The sequence below is a fragment of the Anser anser genome, assembly GCF_964211835.1.
Source record: "Anser anser genome assembly, chromosome: 3".
NCBI lineage: Eukaryota > Metazoa > Chordata > Aves > Anseriformes > Anatidae > Anser > Anser anser.
The window spans coordinates 39,277,721-39,292,066 of NC_139722.1; the positions used below are offsets into that span (position 1 = coordinate 39,277,721).

At 42.4% G+C, this 14,346-nt stretch overlaps 1 protein-coding gene across 1 annotated transcript; it reads right to left on the minus strand.

Moving 5' to 3' along the window:
• Positions 1-2,289: 2,289 nt before the first annotated feature.
• Positions 2,290-11,808, minus strand: CGA (glycoprotein hormones, alpha polypeptide). Its single transcript, XM_083829232.1, has 4 exons — positions 11,652-11,808; positions 6,618-6,724; positions 4,089-4,273; positions 2,290-2,634 (listed from the first exon to the last, which is right to left on the minus strand). Exons 2-4 carry the CDS (start codon positions 6,715-6,717, stop codon positions 2,557-2,559), a joined length of 363 nt encoding a protein of 120 aa, XP_083685358.1. The 5' UTR covers positions 6,718-6,724; positions 11,652-11,808; the 3' UTR covers positions 2,290-2,556.
• Positions 11,809-14,346: the final 2,538 nt, after the last annotated feature.

Here is a 14,346-nt window from a genome sequence, read left to right on the forward strand (position 1 = left end):
ATAAACACTTTGCCAGCCCTTGATGCATGAGGTCCCTGTAGGGGGGAGAGGGACCCACGAGTTGAGAAGTTCACGAGTAAGTAGTTTTGTACAAGCAGGAGAGAAAGGCCGCCGAGAGTGAAAAACAGAGCAGGCATCCTAGAATGAGACAGGGCTACACCATCTTTTCAGGGCTACATCATCCCGTGTCTTCCCTAAAGTATGGGTCTCACTCTAATTTGTTGCTGTTTCTGAATATTTCTATGGTTTTACAATGAAAAATACGAAAGCTTTTTCAGAACATGCAAACAGAAGTTTATCACATCACCAACCTGCTATCGCGGACAGCATGGGAATGGATAGACAAGCTAAAAGATGCTGCCAGAGGAGCTCACTTGAGCAAGAGGCCATCCAAGGAGAAGTTTGGCAGGGCAAAAAGGCACATCTCCACCGTGACTTCAGAGAACATGTTTCCCTGCTCTCCATCTCACTCCTGTCAAAGTTATGAGAAAATGCAATACCATTCCCAAAGGCAGTTGGCTTGCAGCTTCAGATGACTCCTCTCTCGTTGCCTGGAAATCCCAGGCAGGACCTGGCTCCCCTGCAGAAGTATCTGCATCAATCACATTTAATAAAATCACACAACAGGTTGGAATTGTGAGTCAGCTTTAGCAGCTGCTTGACATGTATTCCCGTAATGTCTTGAGCGATGATCCAGAATGAGAAATTAGACTTCTCCATATGAAAACATATTCTGCTGATGTTATTAAACTCATCCTAAAGACCACCCTACTGGACTACCTCCCCTTTGACCAAAAGTAATATTGAAGCAAACAAGTCATAGATAAAACATTACCAAAAAAAAAAAAAAAAACTTTCCAGGAGAGGGATATTTTCTGGCATAGCAACAACAGTGAAGCAACAGGGTCAGTCTCCTTGGCAATTTCAGGAATAACCACTGGAAGTTTGCTCAAGAGCAAGTTAGGCAAAACAGTTCCCAAGAACAGCTCAGTACAGCTGATTCTGTGCTAAGACATGGGACTGGATCAAACTGGTGGTTCTGGGGGTGAGACTGAATCAGAAGGGGTAAGGCATGGGGATCAGGCTGATGAGATTTACTGGACATAAGCTAAATAATTTTTCTTTGAGATTCAGATCTCCTCTTTCTATGAGAAATCTTTGCCACGAAGCCCTATGATTGTATTAGAAAACAGCAGTGAATTTACACCCTGGTAGACAGACAGGGTGGGTGTATAGTGGATTTAAACCATCATTAGATTCTGCCAGTCCCAGGCTGCTCCAGGGCCCCATCACAACTCAGCCCTGGAGGTCTGTCTAAACCACTGCAGTCACTTAGGACTGCAGCAGACATCAGCCATGACCATACCCCAGGACAGAGCAGCCACCCTCACAGCCTCACCCCAAGGCAACCTCCCCTTTCTCCATCAGGAACTCTGCGATGGATCCTTACTGCTACCCTCACAGCACCTGCTGCAGGGAAATACCCCACAAATTGATCTGAGGCTTTTTGGGAGAGCATATTTAAATCCTTGCATCCAGCAATCACTGCAGGACTGATGTTCTCATCCCAGATATTTGGTCTAAGAGAAGTGGAATTCATTTACTTCAGTTCCTATGGGCAGGCACCAGACTTGCAAGCAGACGCTCTGCTCCAACCCACTGCAACTGAACAAATGCTATCTCTAAAATCCCTGTCTACAATTTTAAGGTCATGTGTTCTGAATACATATTCTGTGGTCCACTTCTGACCTAACACAGCCTCTTGCCTTCCTATTTGTATATCTCGGTCTGACACATTGCATTTGGGAATTACTAAAGCCCAATACCATGGTGCTCAGCCACACATTAAATAGCTAATACAGTTGCACTATGCCTTTCTTCCACCGTTGCTAAACCAAACTGCACAGTTCTTTCTAACATATCATTCTGCATCTATTTATCTATACAGGAGGAGATTCATTCAAAGAAAAATCAAATATGGCACAGAAAGACAGGGCAAGATACACAGATGAACTACTGTTAAGCTTTCTACCCACAAGGTAAAGAAAAAAACAGAAGAGATACAGCAAAAACAAAATGTTGAGTCTTCCAAAAAAATCCAAACATCACTAAATGAATAAGGGGAAATTACTGTTTCTTTTTCTGCCCACTATTCCATCCCTCTCTTCTTCCTTCCTTCCCTCTCCCACAAAAATAAAAAAAAAATAAAAAATCTAGAAGTTAACTCCAGCAATTCAGCAATTTCTTTTTGCTTTAAGCTATTAAATCATCATTTTTCCTCAAGAAACATTGATAATTTAACTGACAGTTTATTTTAAAAATAAATCGAGCCTTTTGTTGTCATGCAAGTGCCATATTTTATCCCTAATAGAAATAGTTAAACTTACTTAAATGCATGAAGAAGCAAAGAGGAAATAAAACAGCCATCCATCTTATTCGAGGGCCTACTCAGTGTCTTGACCAGAGAATATAAGATTTTACACAGCAGTGCTATAAAAGCTGAAAAACAAATATTCCATTCACCGTTGTCCTTGATCATTAACAAAGGGACAGGCTTTAGGATTTATGATAGTAGCAGGTACTGCAGTGACAGTCTGTGTGGTTCTCTATCTTCACATTGTCCTTAAGGGTAATCTTAAAAAAAGAAAACACACACATATAAAAAAATAATTAGGATTAGCTACACAGTTAAAACCACATTCACAAGCAAAAGATTTCTGAAGCCTCTTTCTTAACCCCAAGCAGTACGGAGGCTCTTTGGAGCACATGAACTAGAAGGGCCTCTGAACGCCAATGTGTGAAGCTGCATCATCAGTGGCTTTCGGAGCCATAATGAGTTGGTTTTCAGTAGCAGCATGCAGCCTGGTGTCCTTAGTTTGGAACTTCTTCATGTGCCTATTTTTCTAAAAATGCCGAGTAACCAATCTATGAAAATTCAGGAAGTGCCCTTAGAATACTTCACATGGAGAATATAAAAACAGAGACCACAAAACACTGTGAGTTATTTTTAATCTCAACCAAATTCTGCTTGCTGCTTCAGGGCAGGTATAATGTTGGTGGCCTAGAAAAACATCTGTGCTCTACTCAGATGATGAGGCAGGATGGGTTCAGCTGTAGGGGTGTATAGGTAAGTCAGGTATTTAGCTCTCATTGCAGACAGTGGAGACCCAGGGCTTTATCCAGCTGCACACACCAAGAGGTTGATTGACATTTGAGATGGGAGAGAGGATCCCACCAAGCCTCCAGCTGCCACTCCAGAAGGTCTTTTATGGGTCCTGTGTCTGCCAGCCATACACAGATGTCTCAGGTACCCCAGGGTATCTCAAATAGCACCAAATATGTGAGTGGGTAACTGAACTGAGCGTCTAGTCAGCACACTCATTGATCCTGAGTCAGATCACCACAATGATAGATACCTTAGCTTCTATCAACTAGCTCGCCATCGATTACATCAAATTTAAGGTTTCTTCACCTGGAGCTGAATCACTCCCAAAACAATCAACTTTAGCAGAACCTTCCAGATGGGACTGTTAGATGCTCAAAGTAGTTGCACATGTTTACAGTTCCCTCCTGGTTATACTATTAAAAGTAAACACAATCTCAATTAATCTAATGAGTACAGATGGTTTTGGTCCCTCATTCCCATGTATGCAATTGATAGTATTGACCAGCCACCTTCCCAGAAGACTCCTCCCTATGCAGGAAAGAAGCAAGGAAAATGACTAATTAAAATAAAATCCACACTGTATGACATTTAAGGATGGAGTACACATCCAGGAGAGTTAAAAATGAGGGGACAACAAATCCACCACCAGTCCTTCACACGTTTTAAGTCACAGTAGTATCACTGAAGTCCATGGCACTGCACCAGTTTCTACATCCCAGCTGAATATCAGACATGGTCAACACTTTAATTTCCTCTGTAGAAAAAAAGCATGAACCCAGACACAAATGATATACATGCTAAGGATGTTTCCTTCAAATAGCTGTTCAATGTCCTCCAACAAAAACATATTTATTTCTATTCACTGCTTCAGCTAAACATTGCATCCTAAAACAAGTTTAAATGGTCTCATCTACATCCTCACCTTGGTGAAAGCCTTTGCTACACAGCATGTGGCTTCTGATGTAATGTTCTTTGGCACGAGCATGGTCTTCTTGGACCTCATTGGAGTGGGATAGGCCCGGGAGAAACAGCACCCAGTGCACTGGTAAATGGGTGCTCCTGGTTTTGAAAAGAATCTGTTCTCCCCTAGCTTGCACTCTGGACAACCTGCCATAAAAATATACAGAAAAGACTTTTACTTGATGGCCAGCTGTATTTTCATTTTCAAAAAGAAAGGGAAAGTGCAAGCATTAAGTGGAATTACTGGCTGCATTCTGCGGTTTGATGTGTGCAGAACAGAAAGGCACAGAAACAAAAGCTCTCCTTTTCAGGGTCCTTCAACTCTGCAACATCCACTATTTGTAAAACGAGAGGGTGGCTTTCCAGGTAAGGCACAAGCATTGCTTTTTTTCTATTCTTCCGATTTAATTTTGTTGACAACTCTTTTTTTGGCATTTCTACTACACTAGCTCTCCCTAAAAAAACTACTAGCTAAGGGTAGTTAGCTAGCAACAGCAGTATTTGTAGTGCTTCTTTAGACATCACTTGTTTTCAGACAAGGCTCTATTATCAAGAATTTTTAAAATACCCAGTGATTCTAAGATTTTTTTAGCTTGCATTTTTCTATATTCAGTTCAAGGCTAATTAAAGAAACCCAACTGGCAGAAGGCAAATGCTCAACACTATTACAAAATTAAATCATTTTAAGTGTGAAAATGTTTTTTATCAAAGTACTTGTATGTTAAATTATGAGACTAAAGGTTGAATACAGAGACTTGGTGATGGAGAGGAACAGGCAGAGGATGGCAGGCAGAGGAACCCCTCCCAACCTAATCATTGAAAATTGAGCACTCGGTTCTCAATACCAGCAAATGAAAAATCTCAGTCTGATGGCCCTGGTGGGAAGTAGGTTCAGGTGCAACTGGAGGAGACCAAGATCTCGAGACCTGCTACTAGACGGAGGTGAGCTTAGAGCAAGGCTCTAAGCCCAGCTACTGGAGGGACCTATACTGTGTCCATGTGTATGAACACTACAAACCTCAGTGCTGGTCAGCCAGAGAGGATGATCAGGATCAAATTGTGTTGTTTATGTTTGTGTGAGGATTGTTTGTTTCTGAGTGGGTGCTAGTAAAGGCACTCTCTCTCTCTGTTGATCTACAGCACTGGCCTTGTTAGTGAGGAGTGTGCACGTGTCCCTACTGGGAAGAGGTGCTCAGCATATTGTGTGAATTGGAGGCTAGACTGAAGCCTCCATACTGCTGGGAATCTCTGTGGTACACTATTGTACACAATAGCTTTGTCCCAGTAAACCCATCTGGGTCTTTCAGAGCCAAATCTCCTTGCAGCTACAGTCTGTACTAGGTGACTTCTGTGACGCAGAAGTTTCTGTGGTTGCACCACAGTGTTCCTAACCCTTGAATCCACTGTGAGGTTCTAGAGAGGGATAAGGGTCACACTTCTATGGTATTTATAAGCTTGAGATCAATTTCACAGAATCATAGAATAATTTGGGTTGGAAGGGATCTTAAAGATCATCTACTTCCAACCACTCATCCATAGGCAGGGACACCTCCCACCAGACCAGGTTGCCCAAGGCCCCATCCAGCCTGGCCTTGAGCACCTCCAGGGATGGAGCATCCACAGCTTCTCTGGGCAGCCTGTGCCAGGGCCTCACCACCCTCTGAGTGAGGAATTTCTTCCTAATGTCTAATCTAAGCCTACCTTTTTTTTAGATTAAACCCATTCCCCCTTATCCTACCACTACACCCCCCTGACAAGGAGCCCCTCCCACCTTTCCTGTAGGCCCCCTTTTTAGGCACTGGCAGGCCGCTATAAGGCCTCCCCAGAGCCTTCTCTTCTCCAGGCTGAACAGCCCCAACTCCCTCAGCCTCTCTTCACAGGAGAGGTGCTCCAGCCTCTTGATCATCTTCGTGGACCTCCTCTGGATTCGTTTTAATAGGTCCACATCCTTCTTGTGCTGGGGGCCCCAGAGCTGAACAGAGTGCTACGTGCATTAGCATAGAGCATACAAAGGAAGTGGGAAAAAAAACAAAAACCCTCAGACACTCCAAAATCTTCCTAATATGCCTCTTTTACAGAATGCTACTGTCCAAACACCACATATCCTGGGATCTACTGAGGAAATATATTCCTCTACTGAGGAAATATATGATGAGGAGCTATTGTTTTGCTATTCCTGGTGTTATGTTGCCACTTTGATGTCAGAAGTACAACAAAATGAACCATTCCTATTTACTAATGTTTCAAGGATTAAGATCACACACATCAACATGAGGAAACTGTCATTTGGGAGACTTGTGACCTGGAGAAACCAAGTTTAAAGAAGGAATGGGAAGGATACTTACAGCAAAACTATTTTGATTAATTAAATCTTCGTACCTCAGCATCAATAAATGCAACAGAATGGTAAGATTTATGATCACATCTATAAAACAAATTTAATTACTACTCTTCATAATTGTCCTATTTCTGAACACTGAGAGCAGCTTACCGTGCATGAGAAACTCTCCATCTGGGAAAGAATGAAGAAGATGCAGAAATACAGACAAAATGGTCAAAGTGACAGCTGCATACTTCCCGTAGCAATCCATGATCTTCCTGGAAATACAAATAAACACATTTTTGAAGGACTGTTTCACACTGGGTATGGTACCAGGATCTAGGCTATGCACTAATACAGCATTCAGTGCAAGTCACAGAGACAATTTAGAAGCAGGATCAGAAACTGAAAACGTACTATACTGATGTGCATTTTATAGCCTCAGAAAATTGATTTCATCACCACCATCATAATAAAAATGTGCCTTTCCTTCTGGCCTTAACAATATTTTCTGAATATTAACATAAACCATATCACATAAACTTCAAATATCACAACTGCCTAATATTTATGGTAGAGTGGAGAAAGACATCAAACACTTATGGAGAAGACAACAGAATCTGCAGCACCTGGGCCATGGAAAGACTAATTTCAGGGAAAATAATTTCACATTAGGTCATAATTTCCTGAGCCAAGAGTCAGATTATTTGTCCAAATACTGACCTTTTCAGTGCCCAAGTCCTCACGAACAGATTTACACAGTCCTGTCCCTTGGTGGAAGAAAGCTCCTCTGACCTCTGCAATTACAGGAAACTGGAGAGCCCAAGGGGACGTGGTGCCCAGGGAGAGCTCAGAAGGGCTTTCAGTAGCTCCAAGGCCACTTCTGTGGTATAGTGGCCTTGTCAGGAGAGTCTCAGGGAGTTCAGAGTCACCCTCATCTTTGGGACTGAGATTTCTGTCAGGCTTTGTTTTACTGACACGCCAAATTGGGTTTTGAGTTCTGAACAACAGATCAAAAGTACAGAAAGCTAGTTTGGTATAAACACACCCTGCTTGGCTCAAACTTAAAAAAATTTCTTTTCAGTAGATTGATTTTGTGCAAGATGGCAATATATCCTGCACAGCACAGTACCTGCACAGCTGTACAGTTCTTGTACAGCTAGCACATGAGATGAAGTGTGCATACATATTGTATCACATGTTCTCTAGGTTATTCAAACAGACATGCAGTTGTGAGGCTGTATTTTATTCAGACCAAAGTTATGCCACAGAGTTATGCATATCTCTGGTATGAATAAACGGGGGAAAATAACATTAAAGATGTAGTGCATATAAGCTATGGCCATATGAATATCATCTCAATTTCTCTGCTCCATTTTTTAAAATGAATTTTCTTGCTTTTTTTTTTTTTATTATTATTATTCCCAATAAGATTTCATGGAGGAGAACACAAAACCTCAGTTCTCTCCCTAACCATACTTCAGGTGCATTACCTAAGTAAAGGTTACACGTATATCAGCAGGATGCTTTTTGCTAACTGCCACAGGACCTTTCTAGTCATTCTCAAATATTTTGTAACAGCCTGGTCAGAGACAAAAAAATAGTTGTAAAGGACAGCGTTTCTTTTCAGCCAGACAATGTTATGTGCCTACAGCATGACCTGGAAGGACCTCCCTTACTGAAAGACAGGCAAGATGTGAGTTGGCCTAAAACAAGTGTAAAGATACCACGTGTGTTTTCAAAGCTTCATGTTATAAACATCTGGTCAAGTAACGCCACCTTCAAGAATCGTGCATTCATCTGAGCTATGAATACAGAACCTTACTTCTGCTCTCACCAGTATTAAAAAAATAGTATTTTAGGCATGAAGTCTGCAAACTTCCTTCTCAAGCACTAAACCTCCTTATTGTACTGGCAATTTCAGCGTCCAATCAGACTGTTTTTCCCCAGTCTCTCATTCAGAAAACAGAACTTCCCACTTAAAAATGACTTTTCTTCCAAACCACAGACCTGAGCCCTTCCTTCAGAAATGAGCGGGCATTACTCACATCCCATGATGAAGCAATTGGGTGCACAGAGAAAAGCGCCACAGAAAGGATGCTGCAGTACTCAGTCACACAGCAGAGAGCAGAGCCAGGCAGCACCCCTTTGTCCAACCAGCCTGCCCTGGGACAGCTTTCTCCTGGAGGATTTAGTTACAAGGTCTTTCAATTGCTGAGACAGAGTGCCTTTTGACAGATCCTGCCCTTGCAGATTATCCCCTGAGGGTGTCTGGGCTCATCACTCTTTTCACCCGCCCTAAAGAGAGGGTGTTCTGCTGTGACCACGCAGCAGTGCGTGCACTTGCTCCTAGCTGGCTGCAGCAACGCGCCCCAGGCAGTGATCCCAAGCCTTCTGCAGCACCACGGAGCCCACGGCTCGCAGCCACCGACCTGTTCACCTGCCTCCTCAGAAACCTTATCTGATCACGCAGGTCTCTCCGCTCCTGCAGTCACAGCCCCAGGCCGTGCTGGAAGCTAACTGAGTGCTTGTTTGGGCTGTGTCTGAATGGCAGGCTCCGCAGCACCCCGAAAATGAAAAGGACAATAATGCCAGCAATAAAGACATTAATCTTGAGATTTGGTGTAGAGGTTATTTAAGCACACCAAACTATTGGAGAAGGCACTGACATCCCTAAGAAGTAAAGAGAGTAGAGAGTCAGGAAGGGAAAGTGTAATTCAAATAATGCCTGCTCATATCTGGAGGGAGATGCAAACCTGAGGTGGTCCAAGGAGTGAAGCTACTTACCTGGTATGATCACCTAACTGAGTAAGCCTGGAGCACTGGGGTGTGTTCAAAGAGCATATGGATTAACAGGGGGATGCCCCATCACCCCACAAATCCCCAGAGATATATGGGGATGTGAGGCTGCTAGGCACAGGTCAGCATGTCTTGGTTTGTTGAGCAAACAGACTGCAAGATAGTCATCAAAGGAAGCAGTCAGCCTGCAGTGGAGCACCGGTCATAAAATGTAGCTTTGAAGTGAGGACAATGAAGGAAACAAAATCAAGGAGAGCGTCATGTTTCCAGCAGTCAGAGAGAGCTCATGCCCAGGCAGATGAGGCTGAGACCAAAGGCAGGACGAGAACACAGCCCTTGCCTGACCGGGCTCAGCGAAGTGGTAGGAAACAAAGAAGTTTCCATGGGAAACTGGGAATGCGTGTTTAAGAAATTAAAAAAAAAAAAAAAAAAAAAGCCTGCATGACACAGCATTGTATCCCAAGGGCAGGCTAGGGTAGTGCTCACCAAATCTGTGAGGCAAGAATCTCTGCTTCAGCCTTCCCTCAGGCTCAGCTTTTACTTTAACATATCCAGCCCTTGTCCTGCTTTTTGTCCAGGTTTTCTGATGAGACAAGCTTTCTGCTCCCCTCCTTCCTATCAGATCCTTAAGGCAGACCCAAACCAGCTTGACCTGACCGTGTTCACCCAACGAATATGAGGTGGCCATGCTGCGAATGTGCAGGACAGTCAAGGGTGGATGATAGGATAGCCTCACAGGAGCTTTCAGCAGCGCTCTCAGGTTTCTGAAAGGCAGCTGCCAGCTCTCTGTGCTTTCCTCCCTGGACAAAAGTCACCTGTGCACAGACCATAAAGGCGGACCTTCATGCCATTTACATCAACAGACTTGTAGGATCCTGCCAAACATTTTGGGAACTGAACTGAGCTCAGTTGTATTTATGAAGTTGTGCTGAATAAATTGACTGGAGCCCTCCCTCCAGCAAATATGACCTTTTGTTGAAAGTTATTTACTGTATATGCTCTTTTAAGCACCATAGAGGGGTCATGCCTTCGTGCTCTTTGCTGAAGGCATGCTGGCATTCTTCATCCTCATTTTTCTAAGAATGCATAGCATTATGATTTGGTACATTATAAGGGTTTGAGGCCATCGCAGAGGGAAGTTGTTTAAATTACATTAACCAAAAAGGGAATTGAAATTGCAGTTTTGCACTTCCTCTATTGAGTTAGACTGTCAGGCTCACACTAAAACCAACAAAGATATATGTCAATAAAACCCAGACATGATCTTCTCTGCTCTTCCAATGTGACAGCGATTTTGCCTGATGGTCTTGTTCTGCTCTGTGGAATACACTCTTCAACCCATTTGCTTTCCTGACTGTGCCCATGCTGCGAACCCAGTTAACATCCACACCATTTTGCCATCAAATCAAAGCAAGCTTTTACTTTGCTTTATTAATTGTCTTTCTTAAGCTATTGGAACGCTATGTAAGGTGTGAATTCTAGCAGCCCTTTGGAAATATGGTAATTTTAAATGTTTCCCAGCAGTTAGTCTCACCTCACTATTTACAATAGCTTGTATTTTTCTTTAAAAACAGTTATCAAATTACCATTTATCACAACAAGGACAGCTGATCATCAGTGACTGCAAAGAGGTCTTCTTGTCAAGTGCACTTGGGACTCTGTGGATGTCTTTACAGTTATGTCATGCTCCATATTACCAGAATTCCTACTCAAATTCTGTGGTCCGCATCCTTGCACAAACATGCCAGAGAGCTTTGTTACACGGGCTTGCTTCGTACTGACTGTCTGAAATAAGCTCCTCTATGTTTTTCTATATGCTGACTGTGGTGATGTTGTGCCCAACAAGACCTAAATACTTTGCACGTTGTGTTCATTTCTTTCCAAAGTGCTCAGCAGTGACATATTGTTGTGTCACAGCAACACCAAACTATGATGAAGTACCAGTGCTTCACTTGTGGCTGCGTCTTGTATGCAGCAACCTGTTAGCAAACCACCGAAGACTAAGAAATCTTGACTAACATTTTTTTCCCCTTAATGTTTAGTCATGACTAGAAATTCAAAGACTCTAAAAGATGCGTTAGTACCAGAAACTGCATAACATTTGACAGCAATACTGTTGACCAGGGGAAAAACAGGTTATTAATCAAGCATTACCAGACACAATCAGAAATCACAAAATATCACCATTTAGCTGTCATGAAATCCTACAACCTTGTTTTCTGTTACTTTCAAAGTTAGTTTAACCCTAAGTACTGTCGTCTTAGCTCCAATACAACCTTTTAAGTTAGTTTTCAGAGCAAAAACGTTGACAGAATGGAAGGAGAAGAAAAGTTTTGTAGAGAGAGGGAAGAGAATGTCAAAAACATGTAATTGTTCCTCTTTAGCAGAAAATTAAAAATATATTACCTCCCTTGTTCAAAAAGAATAAATCAGCTGAGAAACTGCAGGATGGTGTTCGATGTAAGCTGTCCTTGATGTGTGGATGTACCTTCCTGAAACTGATGCACGAAAAAGATGCATCTTTCTTTTATACCAGCGAAGTTAGATCATACTCCTCGCCCACATCTAAGCCATAGGATCAACTGTACATTTTGTCTAATGACTGAACATCACTTTATGTAATTACCAGCCCACCACACTGATCTTATCTTCTACTTGACTTTCATAAAGATCATTATTTCCTTATATAATGAAAGAAAGGGCAGCTTGCAAGCACAAACTCAATGCCACGTAAGTTTCCTGGGGAACACGAATATCCAGCATCTAGGTATTTGCTGCAGTGTTCAGTGAACAGAATCTCATTTTAAAAGAAGGAAGAGTTACTAAGGTTTCCCAATGCTTCTTAAAACAAAGGGGAAAAAATCCACGGTAATGGCATTGTTTTAGCAGAGAATAACAAAGAACAGCAGAGATCCATACAAACATTTAAAAGTATAATCTCTGTTTGAATTTAATGCCCAGAGAACAACTTCATGGATAGATACAGAAAGATTACTTCTTTTAAAGATCAGATGTCGGGCAAGATCTCATCTTGTTTTCAGAGTCAAGCTAGAGCAAAGGAGGCACTTTTGAAGATGGCATCCGGGTGCAGATTTTTAAGGCTTAGGGACTCGCAAGTCCCCTTTCCCAAGTGACAAAGCCTATGTCGACGCTGGCTAAACAAGACAGGTCCCACTCTGCCTCCTGGCACCGAGGCCAAGAGGAACGGCAAGCCTTCACCCTCTGAGCTCTTCTCTTCCCCATCCCAAAGAAGAGGTGTACATCCAAGCAGCTCCTGGGAACATGTCCCGGCAATGCAGACAGCCCCGGGTCGCATCTCCAAGCCGTTCCTGCAGCCCTATTTTACCTGCTAGTCACGGAGGCTTGAGGCAGATTCACTTCAGATGTCTAAGTTATCTGCCTAAATCTGAGTTACTCACCCTAGGCTGCCCCTGTAGTCAATGGAGAGAAATAGGCCTTTCCATACACAACTAAGCAGACAGAATAGCCACACCGTGGCCTCTGGAGGCAGCCCAATTCATGCCAGAAGCAAGGGTCCATGGGGCTGCTGCCTTAGGCTCACCAACCCCATGCTGGGCCTGTTCCTCAGCCTCTGCTTGTAGTAAAACCCTGTGCTGTTTTCATCCCCAGCAACACATCTCCTTCCCCAACCCAAAGGGACTCACCACCTCTACTTCCACTAACATCCTCATCTGCCTCAAGGGGCCTTTTTCCCTTCCGTTTCCTCAACTGATCACTGTAACAAAGTTAAAGCCAAAACAATTGTCCCCAGCCTATACTTGGCTTGAAATTGGCTTCTGATTCAAAACTGAAGATGGATTACCTGAAAGTTTGCCTGTTTTTATCCAAAAGTGTGAGCTGGTCTAATAAAAGATGGTCTCTCTCCCTACAACCTTGCCTCATTTAATAAAAAAAAGCATAAGGCTGAAATCTGAAAGCTACTGGTAAACATAGTTTACTGAGAAATATTCCCCTGGAAGACAGAAGCTTAATATTTCTTGTCATTCAAAGCAAATTTGATGAAAATTGCTGAAGGTTATAGAGTACCTCTGACTCGGCTCTAACCTGCCCATTTCATACTCCAACTCAGCTTGTAGTCCTATGGGAAGCCCAGCTTGACTTGTGATGCTTCAGAAAAAAAGCATAAAACTATCCTTGTCATCAGGAAAATAAATAGTTATTGTACATATTTGGTACTTATTTACCTATGTATTGCAGTATATCATCAAAGTAGGAAAAAAGAAATGTGGTACAAAATAGTGCTTTCATTAGAATGATTTAAGAACACTGATGACGTTACCCTCAAAGCATAAAGAAAAATAAAAGTGCCCACAACCCGGTACTCCTTTCATATCAGAATGTATTAGAAATAAATCTTGTGGAGTCAATGGAATTACACTGGTATAAAAGATAGTTTAAAAAAAGCTCCTCTTTTTATTAAGAGGATTTCTTACTTTAGCCGCTCCAAATCTCCAACTAAAAATACTTGGTCAAATCTGTCTTAATGTGTAACTGAATGAGAAATGAGAGAACATCGCTCATTATTTTAAATGTGTGAGGAAAAGAAACTTTAGTTTATTAAAGAGGGTATTCTTAAATCACTTCGCAATATCACCACAGTTTTTGCTACACTCTGATATTACCATCTTATGGCCTATATAAGTCTATGGATGAAAAGACAGCTAAGTCTATCTGCCAAACTGACCGTCAAATGTGCTTTGCCAAGATCAGTATTTTGTTCTCTATTTTTAGGAGCAGAAAAAGTAATTCTGAGGTGGAAAAAGGCAGCAAACTGCTTAAATTTCCAAGCTTCTTCGAGGCCACTATACTCCTAAATTAGACTGGGACTATATTAATGAGCGTAAGTTAAACGAAATTTAGCACTCGTTAAGACTGAAATCAGTGTGAGCTCAGCACTTAAGTGTTACGGAGTTTCAGAACTTCAGGCTCTTTTTAGGAGCTGGATCCCTACAGCTCCTTCTCAGGCTTTCTCTGGAAAGGAGGGTTCACGTCTCCTCCCTGTCTCTGCCAGATGCTGTCTCAGGGTATCTGTCCTACTTCCCTACTTAGCGATATCTGCTTATCTAGAGGCTGCTTCCTG

Excerpts from the sequence above, each read along its gene's own strand:
- CGA (XM_083829232.1), bottom strand. The coding sequence starts at position 6,717 with ATGGATTGCTACGGGAAGTATGCAGCTGTCACTTTGACCATTTTGTCT. Across the intron at positions 4,274-6,617 it reads TGGAGAGTTTCTCATGCACG|GTTGTCCAGAGTGCAAGCTA; the intron begins GTAAGCTGCTCT and ends TTTTTATGGCAG. Across the intron at positions 2,635-4,088 it reads TAGCAAAGGCTTTCACCAAG|ATTACCCTTAAGGACAATGT; the intron begins GTGAGGATGTAG and ends TCTTTTTTTAAG.